This window comes from Dermochelys coriacea, chromosome 8 (assembly GCF_009764565.3).
Source record: "Dermochelys coriacea isolate rDerCor1 chromosome 8, rDerCor1.pri.v4, whole genome shotgun sequence".
Taxonomy (NCBI): Eukaryota; Metazoa; Chordata; order Testudines; family Dermochelyidae; genus Dermochelys; species Dermochelys coriacea.
This window is the reverse complement of record NC_050075.1, coordinates 89,312,475-89,325,422: the sequence shown is the minus strand read 5'-3', so window position 1 is coordinate 89,325,422 and position 12,948 is coordinate 89,312,475. Positions and strand designations below refer to the sequence as shown.

Here is a 12,948-nt window from a genome sequence, read left to right as displayed (position 1 = left end):
TTCTCTGCTCCTTGAAGTCTTTAAACCATGATTTAAGGACTTCAATAGCTCAGACATATGTGAGGTTTTTCGTAGGAGTGGGTGGGTGAGATTCTGTGGCCTGCGCTGTGCAGGAGGTCGGACTAGATGATCAGAATGGTCCCTTCTGACCTTAGTATCTATGAATCTATTAATCCTTTTTCTATAAGATGAAGCAGAGGTGTTTCCAAAGACGGTAAATATCTGGTTAAAAAGCCTCTAAGACTTCTGTAGAACCATGGTTCTCAACCAGGGGTATGCATACCCCTGGGGATACACAGAGGTCTTTCAGGGGTATTCAACTAATCTAGAACAATGTTTCTCAACCTGGGGTGTGCAGCCCCCCCGGGGGGGTCATTGGAGGGTTTAGGGGGATTGTAAGTGCAGGGCTGGCCTTAGGGGGTGGCAAGCAGGGCAATCGCCCAGGGCCCAATGCCACAGAGGGCCCCACAAAGCTAAGTTACATGCTTCAGCCCTGCTGCCTGGTGCTCAGGCTTCAGACAAGGCTCACAAGTGAAAAACAGGCTCAAGTATCACACTGAAATGTAAGTAAAATATTTATATTCCAATCGATTTATTTTATAATTTATATGGTGAAAATGAGAAAGTAAGCAATTTTTAAGTAATAGTGTGCTGCAATATTTTGATATTTTGATGTCTGATTTTGTAAGTAAGTAGTCTTTAAATGAAGTGAAACTTGTGGGTATTCAAGACAAATCAGATGCCTTAAAGGGGTACAGTAATCTGGAAAGGTTGAGAACCATTGCTGTAGAAGATCTAAGGTAAGTACTAATTTTCTTACCTATATGAATATTTAATCTTGGGCCAATCACTGCTAATACTGTAAAGGAAATATATCTATTTGATTATACATTTGATTATTATAAATGTATACTGTAGATCTCTTCTACAACAGTATTGCAGCATTAGGTTTACTACTTAATCTTTAATACAAGTTTTTTTTATGTTCTGAACTTCTCCTTGGCACTATCAATTTAAAATGGGTTGTTCAATGTGTTTTGTTTTTGAAAACACTAGATGAGGTTTAATAAACCTCACCTCATTCTTATCACTTTGCAGAACTTGTTCCAAGTGAAAGCCGTTTGGCCTCAGTGGAGCCCTGTAATTTGGCTCAGTTCCTCTTTCTGTGCTCAGGAGAGTTTCGCTGCAAGAATAGCACAGATGTTACAGATCAAGGGCAGTGACTGAATCAACCATTGTGCCATATTGTCACAATTTAACGTCAGGATTGTCTGCTTGTCAACACTCCCCTGGTCCAACTACAACACAATTTAAAAATTGAAGTGTGGATGGAACCCCTCCTAGTTTCCTTATAACTGGGCAAAAGCTTTGAACAGTCTTAAGGCTTTGGCCTGGTTATGGGGGCATGAGGAGGTACCATCCATGCTACAAAATTTAATTGTGTTACTACCAGGTCGTCTGACTGGGTTATATTTCTAGCACCAATGGTGCCTATCTAACTCCCCAGGCAAGCACTGTTTTTTTTTCCATGTTGGAGCTATTCTGAGAGCCCAGCTGGTCCAGGGAGTTACAGCTGTCTGTACCATTATCTCCAATAGCCCAGTCAGAGCACAGAAGTTAAGGCTGCCCTATAAACTAGTTCTCCTACCATGATCTTAAATCAAAATGTCCTCAGGATAAAATTTCAACAGCACAAGTATCTTAGGAGCCTGAGTCTAATTTTCAAAAGTGACTTAGGCACTTCAAAGCGTAAGTCTCTTTGAAAGTCAATGGGAATTGGGTTATGTCCACACTTCAAACAGTCGGGTCAATCTAACTTTTTACTGTAGACATGGCCATAGGTTCTTAAATGCCTAAGTCACTTTTGAAAATTAGATTCAGGCTCCTTAAGTACTTTTGAAAAACTTTACGCCAGATCTAATGATCTTCAGAGCAAACTGCTAGCCACCTTTTGTTTATTCAAGGAATTTGAAAGTAGGAGAGACTTGGGAAGCCGGTGAATTGCTGGAGAGGGAGGGTAGTTCTAGCTTTTTGTTTACTTGGCCTGCTGGTTTGGGTCATACTGGAGGATATAGCTGTTGTCTCATTGCAATGGAGGGGTTTTGATACGTATTTATAAGTAATATCCAGAATACTTAGAGCTTTTGGATAAATGTCCTTTTTTAAGGTGCATAAAGATAAAAAAAAAAATATTTTGACTCTGGGATCTTGGTTGAAGTCTGTCTCTAGTTACAAGAGGAAATTTGCCTCCTTGAGCTCGGAACTGTATCTTCAAGCTCGCTGTAAGAGGGCAAAGTTGACCTTGTACCCATAATTGACCTTGTGTAGACTTTATTTGGAGAACTATGGGCACACCAATAGCTCACAATAAGATACAAGTATAAGGGCTACAAACCCTTATGCACAGGGCAAAAGCCAGCTACGAATTGATGGGGTTTCGAGGAAGAAACTTTGCTGTTGGGCAGGTTATTCCATAATCATCCATTATGAGAATTCTAGCAACTTTCTCTGAAGTTTCTGGTACTGGACATTGCTGGAGACTGAACACTGGACTAGATGGATCACTGGTCTGATCTGATATTGCAAGTCTGATGTTGCGCGTGAGTGCTTGAATCCAAGTTTCGTTCTGATACCCATATTGTAAAGGCATTATGGCTACTACATATATTGCATTATTATGGGTATGTCTACACTATGAAATTAGGTCGAATTTATAGAAGTTGTTTTTTTAGAAATCGTTTTTATATAGTCGATTGTGTGTGTCCCCACACAAAATGCTCTAAGTGTATTAACTCGGCGGAGTGCTTCCGAGGTTAGCGTCGACTTCCGGAGTGTTGCACTGTGGGTAGCTATCCCACAGTTCCCGCAGTCTCTGCTGCCCATTGGAATTCTGGGTTGAGATCCCAATGCCTGATGGGGCAAAAAACATTGTCCCTGGTGGTTCTGGGTACATGTCATCAGGCCCTCCCTCCCTCGCTCCCTCCCCCCTCTGTGAAAGCAATGGCAGACAATCGTTTTGCACCTTTTTTCCTGAGTTACCTGTGCTATACCACGGCAAGCATGGAGCCTGCTCAGCTCACTGTCACCGTATGTCTCCTGGGTGCTGGCAGACGCGGTACTGCGTTGCTACACAGCAGCAGCAACCCATTGCCTTGTAGCAGCAGATGGTGCAATAGGCCTGAAAACCATCCTCATCATGTCCGAGGTGCTCCTGGCCACCTCGGTAAGATCAGTCAGGAGCGCCTGGGCAGACATGGGCGCAGGGACTAAATTAGGAGTGACTCGACCAGGTCATTCTCTTTAGTCCTGCAGGCAGTCCTATTGTACCATCTTTTGGAGAGCAGGCAGGAGATGAGGATGGCTAGCAGTCCTATTGCACCATCTTCTGCCGAGCAGCCAGGAGATGTGAATGACTTGCAGTCCTACTGCACCGTCTGCTGCCAGCCAAAGATGTAAAAGATAGATGGAGTGGATCAAAACAAGAAATAGACCAGATTTGTTTTGTATTCATTTGCTCCCTCCTTCTCTCCCTCCATGAAATCAGCAGCCAACGATCGTTTTGGTGAGGTCTGTCAGGGGCACCTTGAAAACTTTAATGGAGATTCAGTCCTGCCTGAAATACCAGAGGGAGAGATAGCTTAGTGGGTTGAGCATTGGCCTGCTAAACCCAGGGTTTTGAGCTCAATCCTTGAGGGGGCCATTCTGTGATGTAAAGCCACCCCCTTTGTTGATTTTAATTCCCTGTAAGCCATGTCGTTAGTTGCCCTTCCCTCCGTCAAAGCAACAGCAGACAATCGTTCCGCGCCTTTTTTTTGTGCAGACGCCATACCACGGCAAGCATGGAGCCAGCTCAGATCACTTTGGCAATTACGAGCACATTAAACACCACGCGCATTATCCAGCAGTATATGCAGCACCAGAACCTGGCAAAGCGAAACCAGGCAAGTAGGCAACGTCAGTACGGTGACAAGAGTGATGAGGACATGGACACAGACTTCTCTCAAAGCACGAGCCTTGGCAATGCGGGCATCATGGTGCTAATGGGGCAGGTTCATTCAGTGGAACGCCAATTCTGGGCACGGGAAACAAGCACAGAGTGGTGGGACCACATAGTGTTGCAGGTGTGGGACGATTCCCAGTGGCTGCGAAACTTTTGCATGTGTAAGGGCACTTTCATGGAACTTTGTGACTTGCTTTCCCCTGCCCTGAAGTGCATGAATACCAAGATGAGAGCAGCCCTCACAGTTGAGAAGCAAGTGGCAATAGCCCTGTGGAAGCTTGCAATGCCAGACAGCTACCGGTCAGTCGGGAATCAATTTGGAGTAGGCAAATCTACTGTGGGGGCTGCTGTGATGCAAGTAGCCAATGCAATCAAAGATCTGCTGATATCAAGGGTAGTGACCCTGGGAAATTTGCAGGTCATAGTGGTTGGCTTTGCTGCAATGGGATTCCCTAACTGTGGTGGGGCCATAGACGGAACCCATATCCCTATCTTGGCACTGGAGCACCAAGCCGGCAAGTACATAAACCGCAAGGGGTACTTTTCAATAGTGCTGCAAGCATTGGTGGATCACAAGGGACATTTCACCAACATCTACGTAGGAGGGCCGGGAAAGGCACATGACGCTCACATCTTCAGGAACTCTGGTCTGTTTCCAAAGCTGCAGGAAGGGACTTTATTCCCAGACTAGAAAATAACTGTTGGGGATGTTGAAATGCCTATAGTTATCCTTGGGGACCCAGCCTACCCCTTAATGCCATGGCTCATGAAGCCGTACACAAGCAGCCTGGACAGTAGTCAGGAGTTGTTCAACTACAGGCTGAACAAGTGCAAAGTGGTGGTAGAATGTTGTGACAGGGTCGGGTCAGATGGCTATAGGAGAGTAATAGAAGGCAGATATATTAGCCCCAGGCTAAGTAGGTCCCTTTTCCTTGGGAAAGGTAACAGGGAAAGTTTCAGAACAAGCAAGAACCTTCTGGAGACAATTAAGACAGGCTGATTAGAACACCTGCAGCCAATCAAGAAGCTGCTAGAATCAATTAAGGCAGGCTAATCAGGGCACATGGGTTTTAAAAAGGAGCTCACTTCAGTTTGTGGTGTGCATGTGAGAAGCTGGGAGCAAGAGGCACTAGGAGCTGAGAGTGAGAACGCGGACTGTTGGAGGACTGAGGAGTACAAGCATTATCAGACACCAGGAGGAAGGTCCTATGGTGAGGATAAAGAAGGTGTTGGGAGGAGGCCATGGGGAAGTAGCCCAGGGAGTTGTAGCTGTCTCACAGCTGTTCCAGGAGGCACTCTAGACAGCTGCATTCCACAGGGCCCTGGGCTGGAACACGGAGTAGAGGGCAGGCCCGGGTTCCCCTCAAATCCTCCCAACTCCTAGACACAGGAGGAGTCGACCTGGACTGTGGGTTCAGAAAAACGGCCAACCTGAGGGCTGCCGTGAAGCTCCAAGGTGAGCAAATCCGCCAATAAGTGCAAGACTCACCAGGAACTTTGTCACAATGTGCATTTGGATGTTTAAAAGCGGGCTGGCGCGGTTTTCTGACTCAGTTAGACCTCAGCGAAACCAATATTCCCACTGTTATTACTGCTTGCTGTGCGCTCCACAATATCTGTGAGAGTAAGGGGGAGATGTTTATGGCGGGGTGGGAGGTTGAGGCAAATCGCCTGGCCACTCGTTACGTGCAGCCAGACACCAGGGCAGTTAGAAGAGCACAGGAGGGTGCGGTGCGCATCAGAGAAGCTTTGAAAACCAGTTTCATGACTGGCCAGGCTACGGTGTGACACTTCTGTTTGTTTCTCCTTGATGAAACCCCCCGCCCCTTGGTTCACTCTACTTCCCTGTAAGCTAACCACCCTCCTCTCCTCCCTTCGATCACCGCTTGCAGAGGCAATAAAGTCATTGTTGCTTCACATTCATGCATTCTTTATTAATTCATCACACAAATAGGGGGATACCTGCCAAGGTAGCCCGGGAGGGGTGGCGGAGGAGAGAAGCACAGGGAGAGGTAGTGGAGGAGGGAAGGACAAGGCAATACAGCACTTTAAAAATTTAAAACTTTAAAACTTATTGAATGCCAGCCTTCTGTTGCTTGGGCAATCCTCTGGGGTGGAGTAGCTGTGTGGCCGGAGGCCCCCCCACCGTGTTCTTGGACATCTGGGTGAGGAGGCTATGGGACTTGGGGAGGAGGGCGGTTGGTTACACAGGGGCTGTAGCGGCGGTCTGTGCTCCAGCTGCCTTTCCTGCAGCTAAACCATATGCTGGAGCATATTAGTTTGATCCTCCAGCAGCCTCAGCATTGTATCCTGCTTCCTCTCATCATGCTGCCACCACCTTTCAGTTTCAGCCCTCCCTTCAGCCTGCCACTTACTCTCTTCAGCCCACTATCTCTCCTCCCAGTCATTTTGTGCTTTCCTGCACTCTGATATTGTCTGCCTCCATGCATTCGTCTGTGCTCTGTCAGTGTGGGAGGACAGCATGAGCTCAGAGAACATTTCATCGTGAGTGCGTTTGTTTTTTTTTTTTTTGCCTTCTAATCTTCCCTAGCCTCTGGAAAGGAGAAGATCCTGTGATCCTTGAAACACATGCAGCTGGTGGAGAAAAAAAAAAGGGACAGTGATATTTAAAAAGACACATTTTATAGAACAATGGGTACACTCTTTCATGGTAAACCTTGCTGTTAACATTACATACATAGCACATGTGCTTTCGTTCCAAGGTCGCATTTTGCCTCCCCCCACCACGTGGCTAGCCCCTCCCTCTTTCCCCCTCCCCATGGCTAACAGTGGGGAACGTTTCTGTTCAGCCACAGGCAAACAGCCCAGCAGGAACGGCACCTCTGAATGTCCCCTTAAGAAAAGCACCCTATTTCAACCAGGTGACCATGAATGATATCACTCTCCTAAAGATAACACAGAGAGATAAAGAACAGATGTTTGAATGCCAGCAAACATACACTGCAATGCTTTGTTTTACAATGATTCTGGAGTAAGTGCTACTGCCCTGGAGTGGTAAAGTGTCCTACCATGGTGGATGGAATAAGGCTGCCCTCCCCAGAAACCTTTTGCAAAGGCTTTGGGAGTACATCCAGGAGAGCCGCAAATGCCAGGGCAAATTAATCATTAAACATGCTTGCTTTTAAACCATGTATACTATTTTAAAAGGTACACTCACCAGAGGTCCCTTCTCCGCCTGGAGAGTCCGGGAGGCAGCGTTGGGGGTCGGTTTGGGGGGTACAGGGTTTGGCTACAAGTCCAGGGTGAGAAACAGTTCCTGGCTGTAGGGAAAACCGGTTTCTCCACTTGCTTGCTGTGAGCTATCTACAACTTCATCATCATCATCTTCCTCGTCCCCAAAACCTGCTTCCATGTTGCCTCCATCTCCATTGAAGGAGTCAAACAACACGACTGGGGTAATGATGGCTGAACCCCCTAAAATGGCATGCAGCTCATCATAGAAGCGGCATGTTTGGGGCTCTGACCCGGAGCGGCCGTTCGCCTCTCTGGTTTTCTGGTAGGCTTGCCTCAGCTCCTTAAGTTTCACGCGGCACTGCTTCAGTTCCCTGTTATGGCTTCTGTCCTTCATGCCCTGGGAGATTTTGACAAATGTTTTGGCATTTTGAAAACTGGAACGGAGTTCTGATAGCACAGTTTCCTCTCCCCATACAGCGATCAGATCCTTTACCTCCCATTCGGTCCATGCTGGAGCTCTTTTGCGATTCTGGGACTCCATCATGGTCACCTCTGCTGATGAGCTCTGCACTCACCTGCAGCTTACCACGGTGACCAAACAGGAAACTGAAATTCAAAAGTTCACAGGACTTTTCCTGTCTACCTGGCCAGTGCATCTGAGTTGAGAGTGCTGTCGAGAGGGGTCATAATAGAGCACTCTGGGATAGCTCCCAGAGGCCAATGCCATCTAATTGCATCCACAGTATCCCAAATTCGACCCGGCAAGGCCGATTTCAGTGCTAATCCCCTTGTTGGGGGTGGAGTAAGGAAATCTATTTTAAGAGCCCTTTAAAAGTTGAAAAAAAGGGCTTCATCATGTGGACAGGTGCAGGGTTAAATTGATTTAACGCTGCTAAATTCGACCTCAAGTCCTCCTGTAGACCAGGGCTAAGATTTTGATCTCCGAGTGACACTTACCTATGTATACCCCCACTTTGTAATCCTGCTGGGGGTGTTCATAAGCGAGAAAGCACAATGAGAAACATACATGGTACATTGCACACTTTATTAAAAGTTAGCCACAAAAACTGAAACTACAATAATTGGACAGGGGAAAATATTAGCACATGTGGTTTGAAATTTAACTATTTAAAATATGTTAAATGCCTTGTACAAAGAGCTGAGCAATCATCACAAAAAGGCATTTCAAAGCTGCTTTGCATTATACTATTTAAAATTTAACCTTTAATTCTCAGTGTGATACAGAAAATAAAGCTAGTATTCAAGAAACACAATTGTAATAGTCTAATTTCAGACAGTTACATGTTGTGATTATTTTAATGTATTAAAGCTATTGGATATAATCCGTCCAGCATCTGATACATTTTAGCACAGTGAACTTATATCTCTTTCGCTGCAGCCGATGCTGCAGCAGGATGTAGAAAGTAGCGAAACCACTTCCCGCCTTTCTTGTATAGACTTTTGTCTGGTGCCTCTTAAATCTCTCTCTGACTGGGGTTTGATGTTAAGGGTTTCTTCCCTCATGGGTTCTGGATTCTGAATGCCATATTCCAAGGGTTCTGTTGAATCACTGTTTTCACGTGGCAAATGCAGATACCTCTCTCTGTCTTCTGCATAAAAATTAGAAACAAACTAAAATTAGAGAGCATAGAATCCTTAATAAAGTGTAGACTTTCAGCTCTAATGGAAAAGATAAATTAGCCTTCACCAAAGAAACCAAAAGATCAAAGTGCACGTCTATTGTGGTCTGAATGATTAGGATATATTTGATCATTAACATTTATTTCACCAGAATTGTACTGAAACAAATGTCTGAGAATTAAAGAACCTATTAATATTCCATTAAAGAATCTGTAATTCTTTTACAGCTGTCTGTACAACTATTAAGTGAGCACAACAAATCTGTTATCTGTTGGTGCAGTTGCTTTGATGGCTGAAACTAACTGTACATTTGTTTCAAAGTACTAACAGTGCCGCTTCATTCTGACCATTACATTTAAAATCAACATACTGTACTATGATAGGGCAGTGGTTCTCAAACTAGGGCCGCCGCTTATTCAGGGAAAGCCCCTGGTGGGCCAGGCCGGTTTGTTTACCTGCTGCGTCCGCAGGTTTGAAACCGTGTCCGCGGTCGCGGTTCCCACTGGCCGCAGTTCTCCACTCTAAGCCAATGGTGACTGCGGGGAGCGGCGCAGGCCAAGGGACGTTCTGGCCGCCCTTCCTGAAGCCTCCATTGGCCTGGAGCAGCCAGTGGGATCCACGATCGGCCAAACCTATGGATGCAGTAGGGAAACAAACTGGCCTGGCCCGCCAGGGGCTTTCCCTGAACAAGCGGCAGCCCTAGTTTGAGAATCACTGTGATAGGATACATTCCTTCCTGCAGTTCAAGTGTCATTGCTTTATGTATCAGATCTGAAGAGTTCCAAGATTTTCAAAAAATTATACCCTAGTATTGCAAATTGTTTCTCAGCTGTTTGTAATTCAGGTGCATTTTAAGGAATATTTTGAAGCTGTCAATACAATGTGGTGCGCTCTTTTAAAAAGAGAATAAGGATCATAAAGTACAGCAACATCCATTCCTTGCCTAATACAGAGTTAAGTGATTTCCCCATTTGGCCAGTTCTCTAAAATATTTTGCAGAAGTATTTCTAGCCCAATTTTTTCTCTGCATGTAGCCATGACTTTCAAGCTTTCACTAGTATAAGAGTTTCAATGAAAGTAGATGCTTGACCGGAAAACATAAAATACATAGAAAGAATGGTTTCCTAAAACCAAACTCACTTATTTAATCCTTTATAATTAAGGTCCCAGATTTTGAGTACAAATCGCTAGCAATGCATATTACATGGGTATGTCTTTAATGTATATTGCTGAATTTTCTGAAACTTCCCAGTAATTTGCAAATTAGTTTGTACTGTAAAACATCTTGGGAGAAAGCCATGCCTCTTGAAGACAATGGCAAAACTTCTATTCACTTCAAAGGGGGCAGGATTTTCCCCCCCTTGACATAAAAACTAGGGTTGAGAATTTCAAAACTAAGTGTTTAGCACACAGTTGGCTTGAAAATCTCAACCTAGATCCTTTTTTATTTAAAAAACCAAAACAAACCTAAGCTAGGTAAGTTTCAGAGAAACATAGTGCAAAGTTGTACAATTTCACTTCCTTGTCTGAAAGAAAGCTCCCACAATAAGAAAAGGAGTACTTGTGGCACCTTAGAGACTAACAATTTATTAGAGCATAAGCTTTCGTGAGCTACAGCTCACTTCATCGGATGCATTTGGTGGAAAAAACCAGTTTTTTCCACCAAATGCATCCGATGAAGTGAGCTGTAGCTCACGAAAGCTTATGCTCTAATAAATTAAGCTTTCGTGAGCTACAGCTCACTTCATCGGATGCATTTGGTGGAAAAAACTGGTTTTTTCCACCAAATGCATCCGATGAAGTGAGCTGTAGCTCACGAAAGCTTATGCTCTAATAAATTTGTTAGTCTCTAAGGTGCCACAAGTACTCCTTTTCTTTTTGCGAATACAGACTAACACGGCTGCTACTCTGAAACCTCCCACAATACTGACTCAAGAAATAAATTTTATGGAGTTAAAAGAAACTAAGCATCCAATTGTGCCCTTAGAGGCATCCAGGTGACACCACCCCCTGCTGAATTCAGTTAGATTTGTGAATGCATACGAGGGAAGAAGTGAGCCAACTTCACATAACCCAACACTTACCAAATAGATCTTGTGGATTGTCAGTCAGATGTCTTCTCCATCGGGATCCCCCACATGTGAAGACGACAGCTCTTACGAAGTCTCTCCCACAAAGCTTCATATAATTCCCTTCACCTTTCACGTCAGAGACTGCTATCAGGAGAGAGATTAAAACCAAACCCAGGATTGCACCCTTCATTTTGCAGGACTAACACCTGTTGGATCAGAATTCAGTAGGGAAGAAAGAGGGCCAGCAAAGCCAAGATCTGAGGATTCTGCTGAATCCAGCCTATTTATATACAATGTCCATTGACTCCATAGGGCAAGGGCAATTTTCATGAGGCTTTTATGTTTGTCAAGCATGTGAGTTAATCAGCTGTTTCTGGTAGTGTTTTAAGTGCTTTAGGATTTCCACTCGCATTCTGAGCAAACAATTATTAAAGGGTATATTTAGGTAGCCCTATTGCTTAACGATGGAAGCATATCCAGTAGTGCAGCATATTTATAGAGCACTAGCTTAGATCAACACTACTAATGAGTACTTTCTGCAAAAATGAATGGAAGTTTTATTGCATGTTTCACACATTTAACTGTGTATGTTGTTTTTGATTGTAGAAAAGCTCAGTTTACAGCAGCCAATTTCACAGCTGTGCTAATTATGACCATTTAAATAGAGATCTGGTCATTTCTGTTACCGAAAATCTCAAGCTACAGAGCGATTTAACTTTTCTCAGTTATTTAGTTCTCATTTATCTAATCATATGCCTATTCATCATTTTTGTTCTTGCTAAGTGTTCCTTCATGTAATTTGGCAATTGTGTTTAAAAAATATGGGCCAGATTTTCAAAGTTAGGCACCCAGATCCATTTCACATATTGAATTTATTCATGTGCATACTTTTTGTGCACCAGTAAATCAGGTATTTGCACATGCACATGGCAAAATAGGCACCTTTAATTTGCTTCTGCACACAAGATATCTTTATGCGATCAACTAGATGGTGCATACGTGTACATGTGCAGTTGTATGTGGCTAGTTTTGTAAATCTGACCCTGTAGATGCATGGTGGTAAAAGGCAATTTAAATTTAAAACAACAGGGAATATGGTGGAAAATGAATTATTTCCACATGCGCAAAACAAACTGCAAAATAGCTATAATTATTCTATCAGTTTTTTTCAAACATAAGAAAATAAGAATGGCCCTACTGGGTCAGACCAAAGGTCCATCTAGACCAGTATCCTGTCTTCTGACGGGCCAGTGCCAGGTGCCCCAGAGGGAATGAACAGAACAGGTAATCAAGTGATCCATCCCCTGTCGCTGATTCCCAGCTTTTGGCAAACAGAGGCTAGGGTAGTGGTTCTCAAACTAGGGCTGCCGCTTGTTCAGGGAAAGCCCCTGGCAGGCCGGACTGGTTTGTTTACCTGCCATGTCTGCAGGTTCAGCTGATTGCAGGAAGGGCAGCCAGCACATCCCTTGGCCCACACTGCTTCCCGCAGCCCCCTTTGGCCTGGAGCGGCGAACCATGGCCAGTGGGAGCCGCGATTGGTCGAACCTGCAGACACGGCAGGTAAACAAACCATCCCGGCCCACCAGGGGCTTTCTCTGAACAAGCGGCAGCCCTAGTTTGAGAACCACTGGGCTAGGGACACCATTCCTGCCCGTCCTGGCTAATAGCCATTGATGGACCTATCCCTCCATGAATTTATCTAGTTCTTTTTTGAACCCTGTTATGGCCTTGGCCTTCACAACATCCTCTGGCAAGGAGTTCCACAGGTTGTCTGTGAGTTGTGTGAAGAAATACTTCCTTTTATTTGTTTTAAACCTGCTGCCTATTCATTTCATTTGGTGACCCCATGTTCTTGTGTTATGAGAAGGAGTAAATAACACTTTCTCTACAACAGTTATGATTTTATAGACCTCAATCATATCTCTCCTTAGCCATCTCTTTTCCAAGCTGAAAAGTCCCAGTCTTATTAATCTCTCCTCATATGGAAGCTGTCCCATACCCCTAATAACTTTTGTTGCCCTTTTCTGAACCTTTTCCAAT

The 12,948-nt window shown here is 44.5% G+C and overlaps 1 protein-coding gene across 2 annotated transcripts; it reads right to left on the bottom strand.

The window, feature by feature from the left end:
• Positions 1–8,227: 8,227 nt before the first annotated feature.
• INSL5 (insulin like 5) lies at positions 8,228–11,169 on the bottom strand. 2 transcript variants are annotated; one of them, XM_038414908.2, is made up of 2 exons: positions 10,921–11,169; positions 8,228–8,805 (listed from the first exon to the last, which is right to left on the bottom strand). In XM_038414908.2, exons 1-2 carry the CDS (start codon positions 11,096–11,098, stop codon positions 8,561–8,563), a joined length of 423 nt encoding a protein of 140 aa, XP_038270836.1. In that variant the 5' UTR covers positions 11,099–11,169; the 3' UTR covers positions 8,228–8,560. The 2 variants fall into 2 exon arrangements, with proteins under 2 accessions (XP_038270836.1, XP_043347106.1); XM_043491171.1 differs by having other exon boundaries at positions 8,263–8,802; positions 10,921–11,147.
• Positions 11,170–12,948: the final 1,779 nt, after the last annotated feature.

Coding starts and splice junctions, on each gene's coding strand:
- INSL5 (XM_038414908.2), bottom strand. CDS start 11,098: ATGAAGGGTGCAATCCTGGGTTTGGTTTTAATCTCTCTCCTGATAGCA. Junction 8,806..10,920: donor CAATCCACAAGATCTATTTG/GTAAGTGTTGGG, acceptor ATTTTTATGCAG/AAGACAGAGAGAGGTATCTG.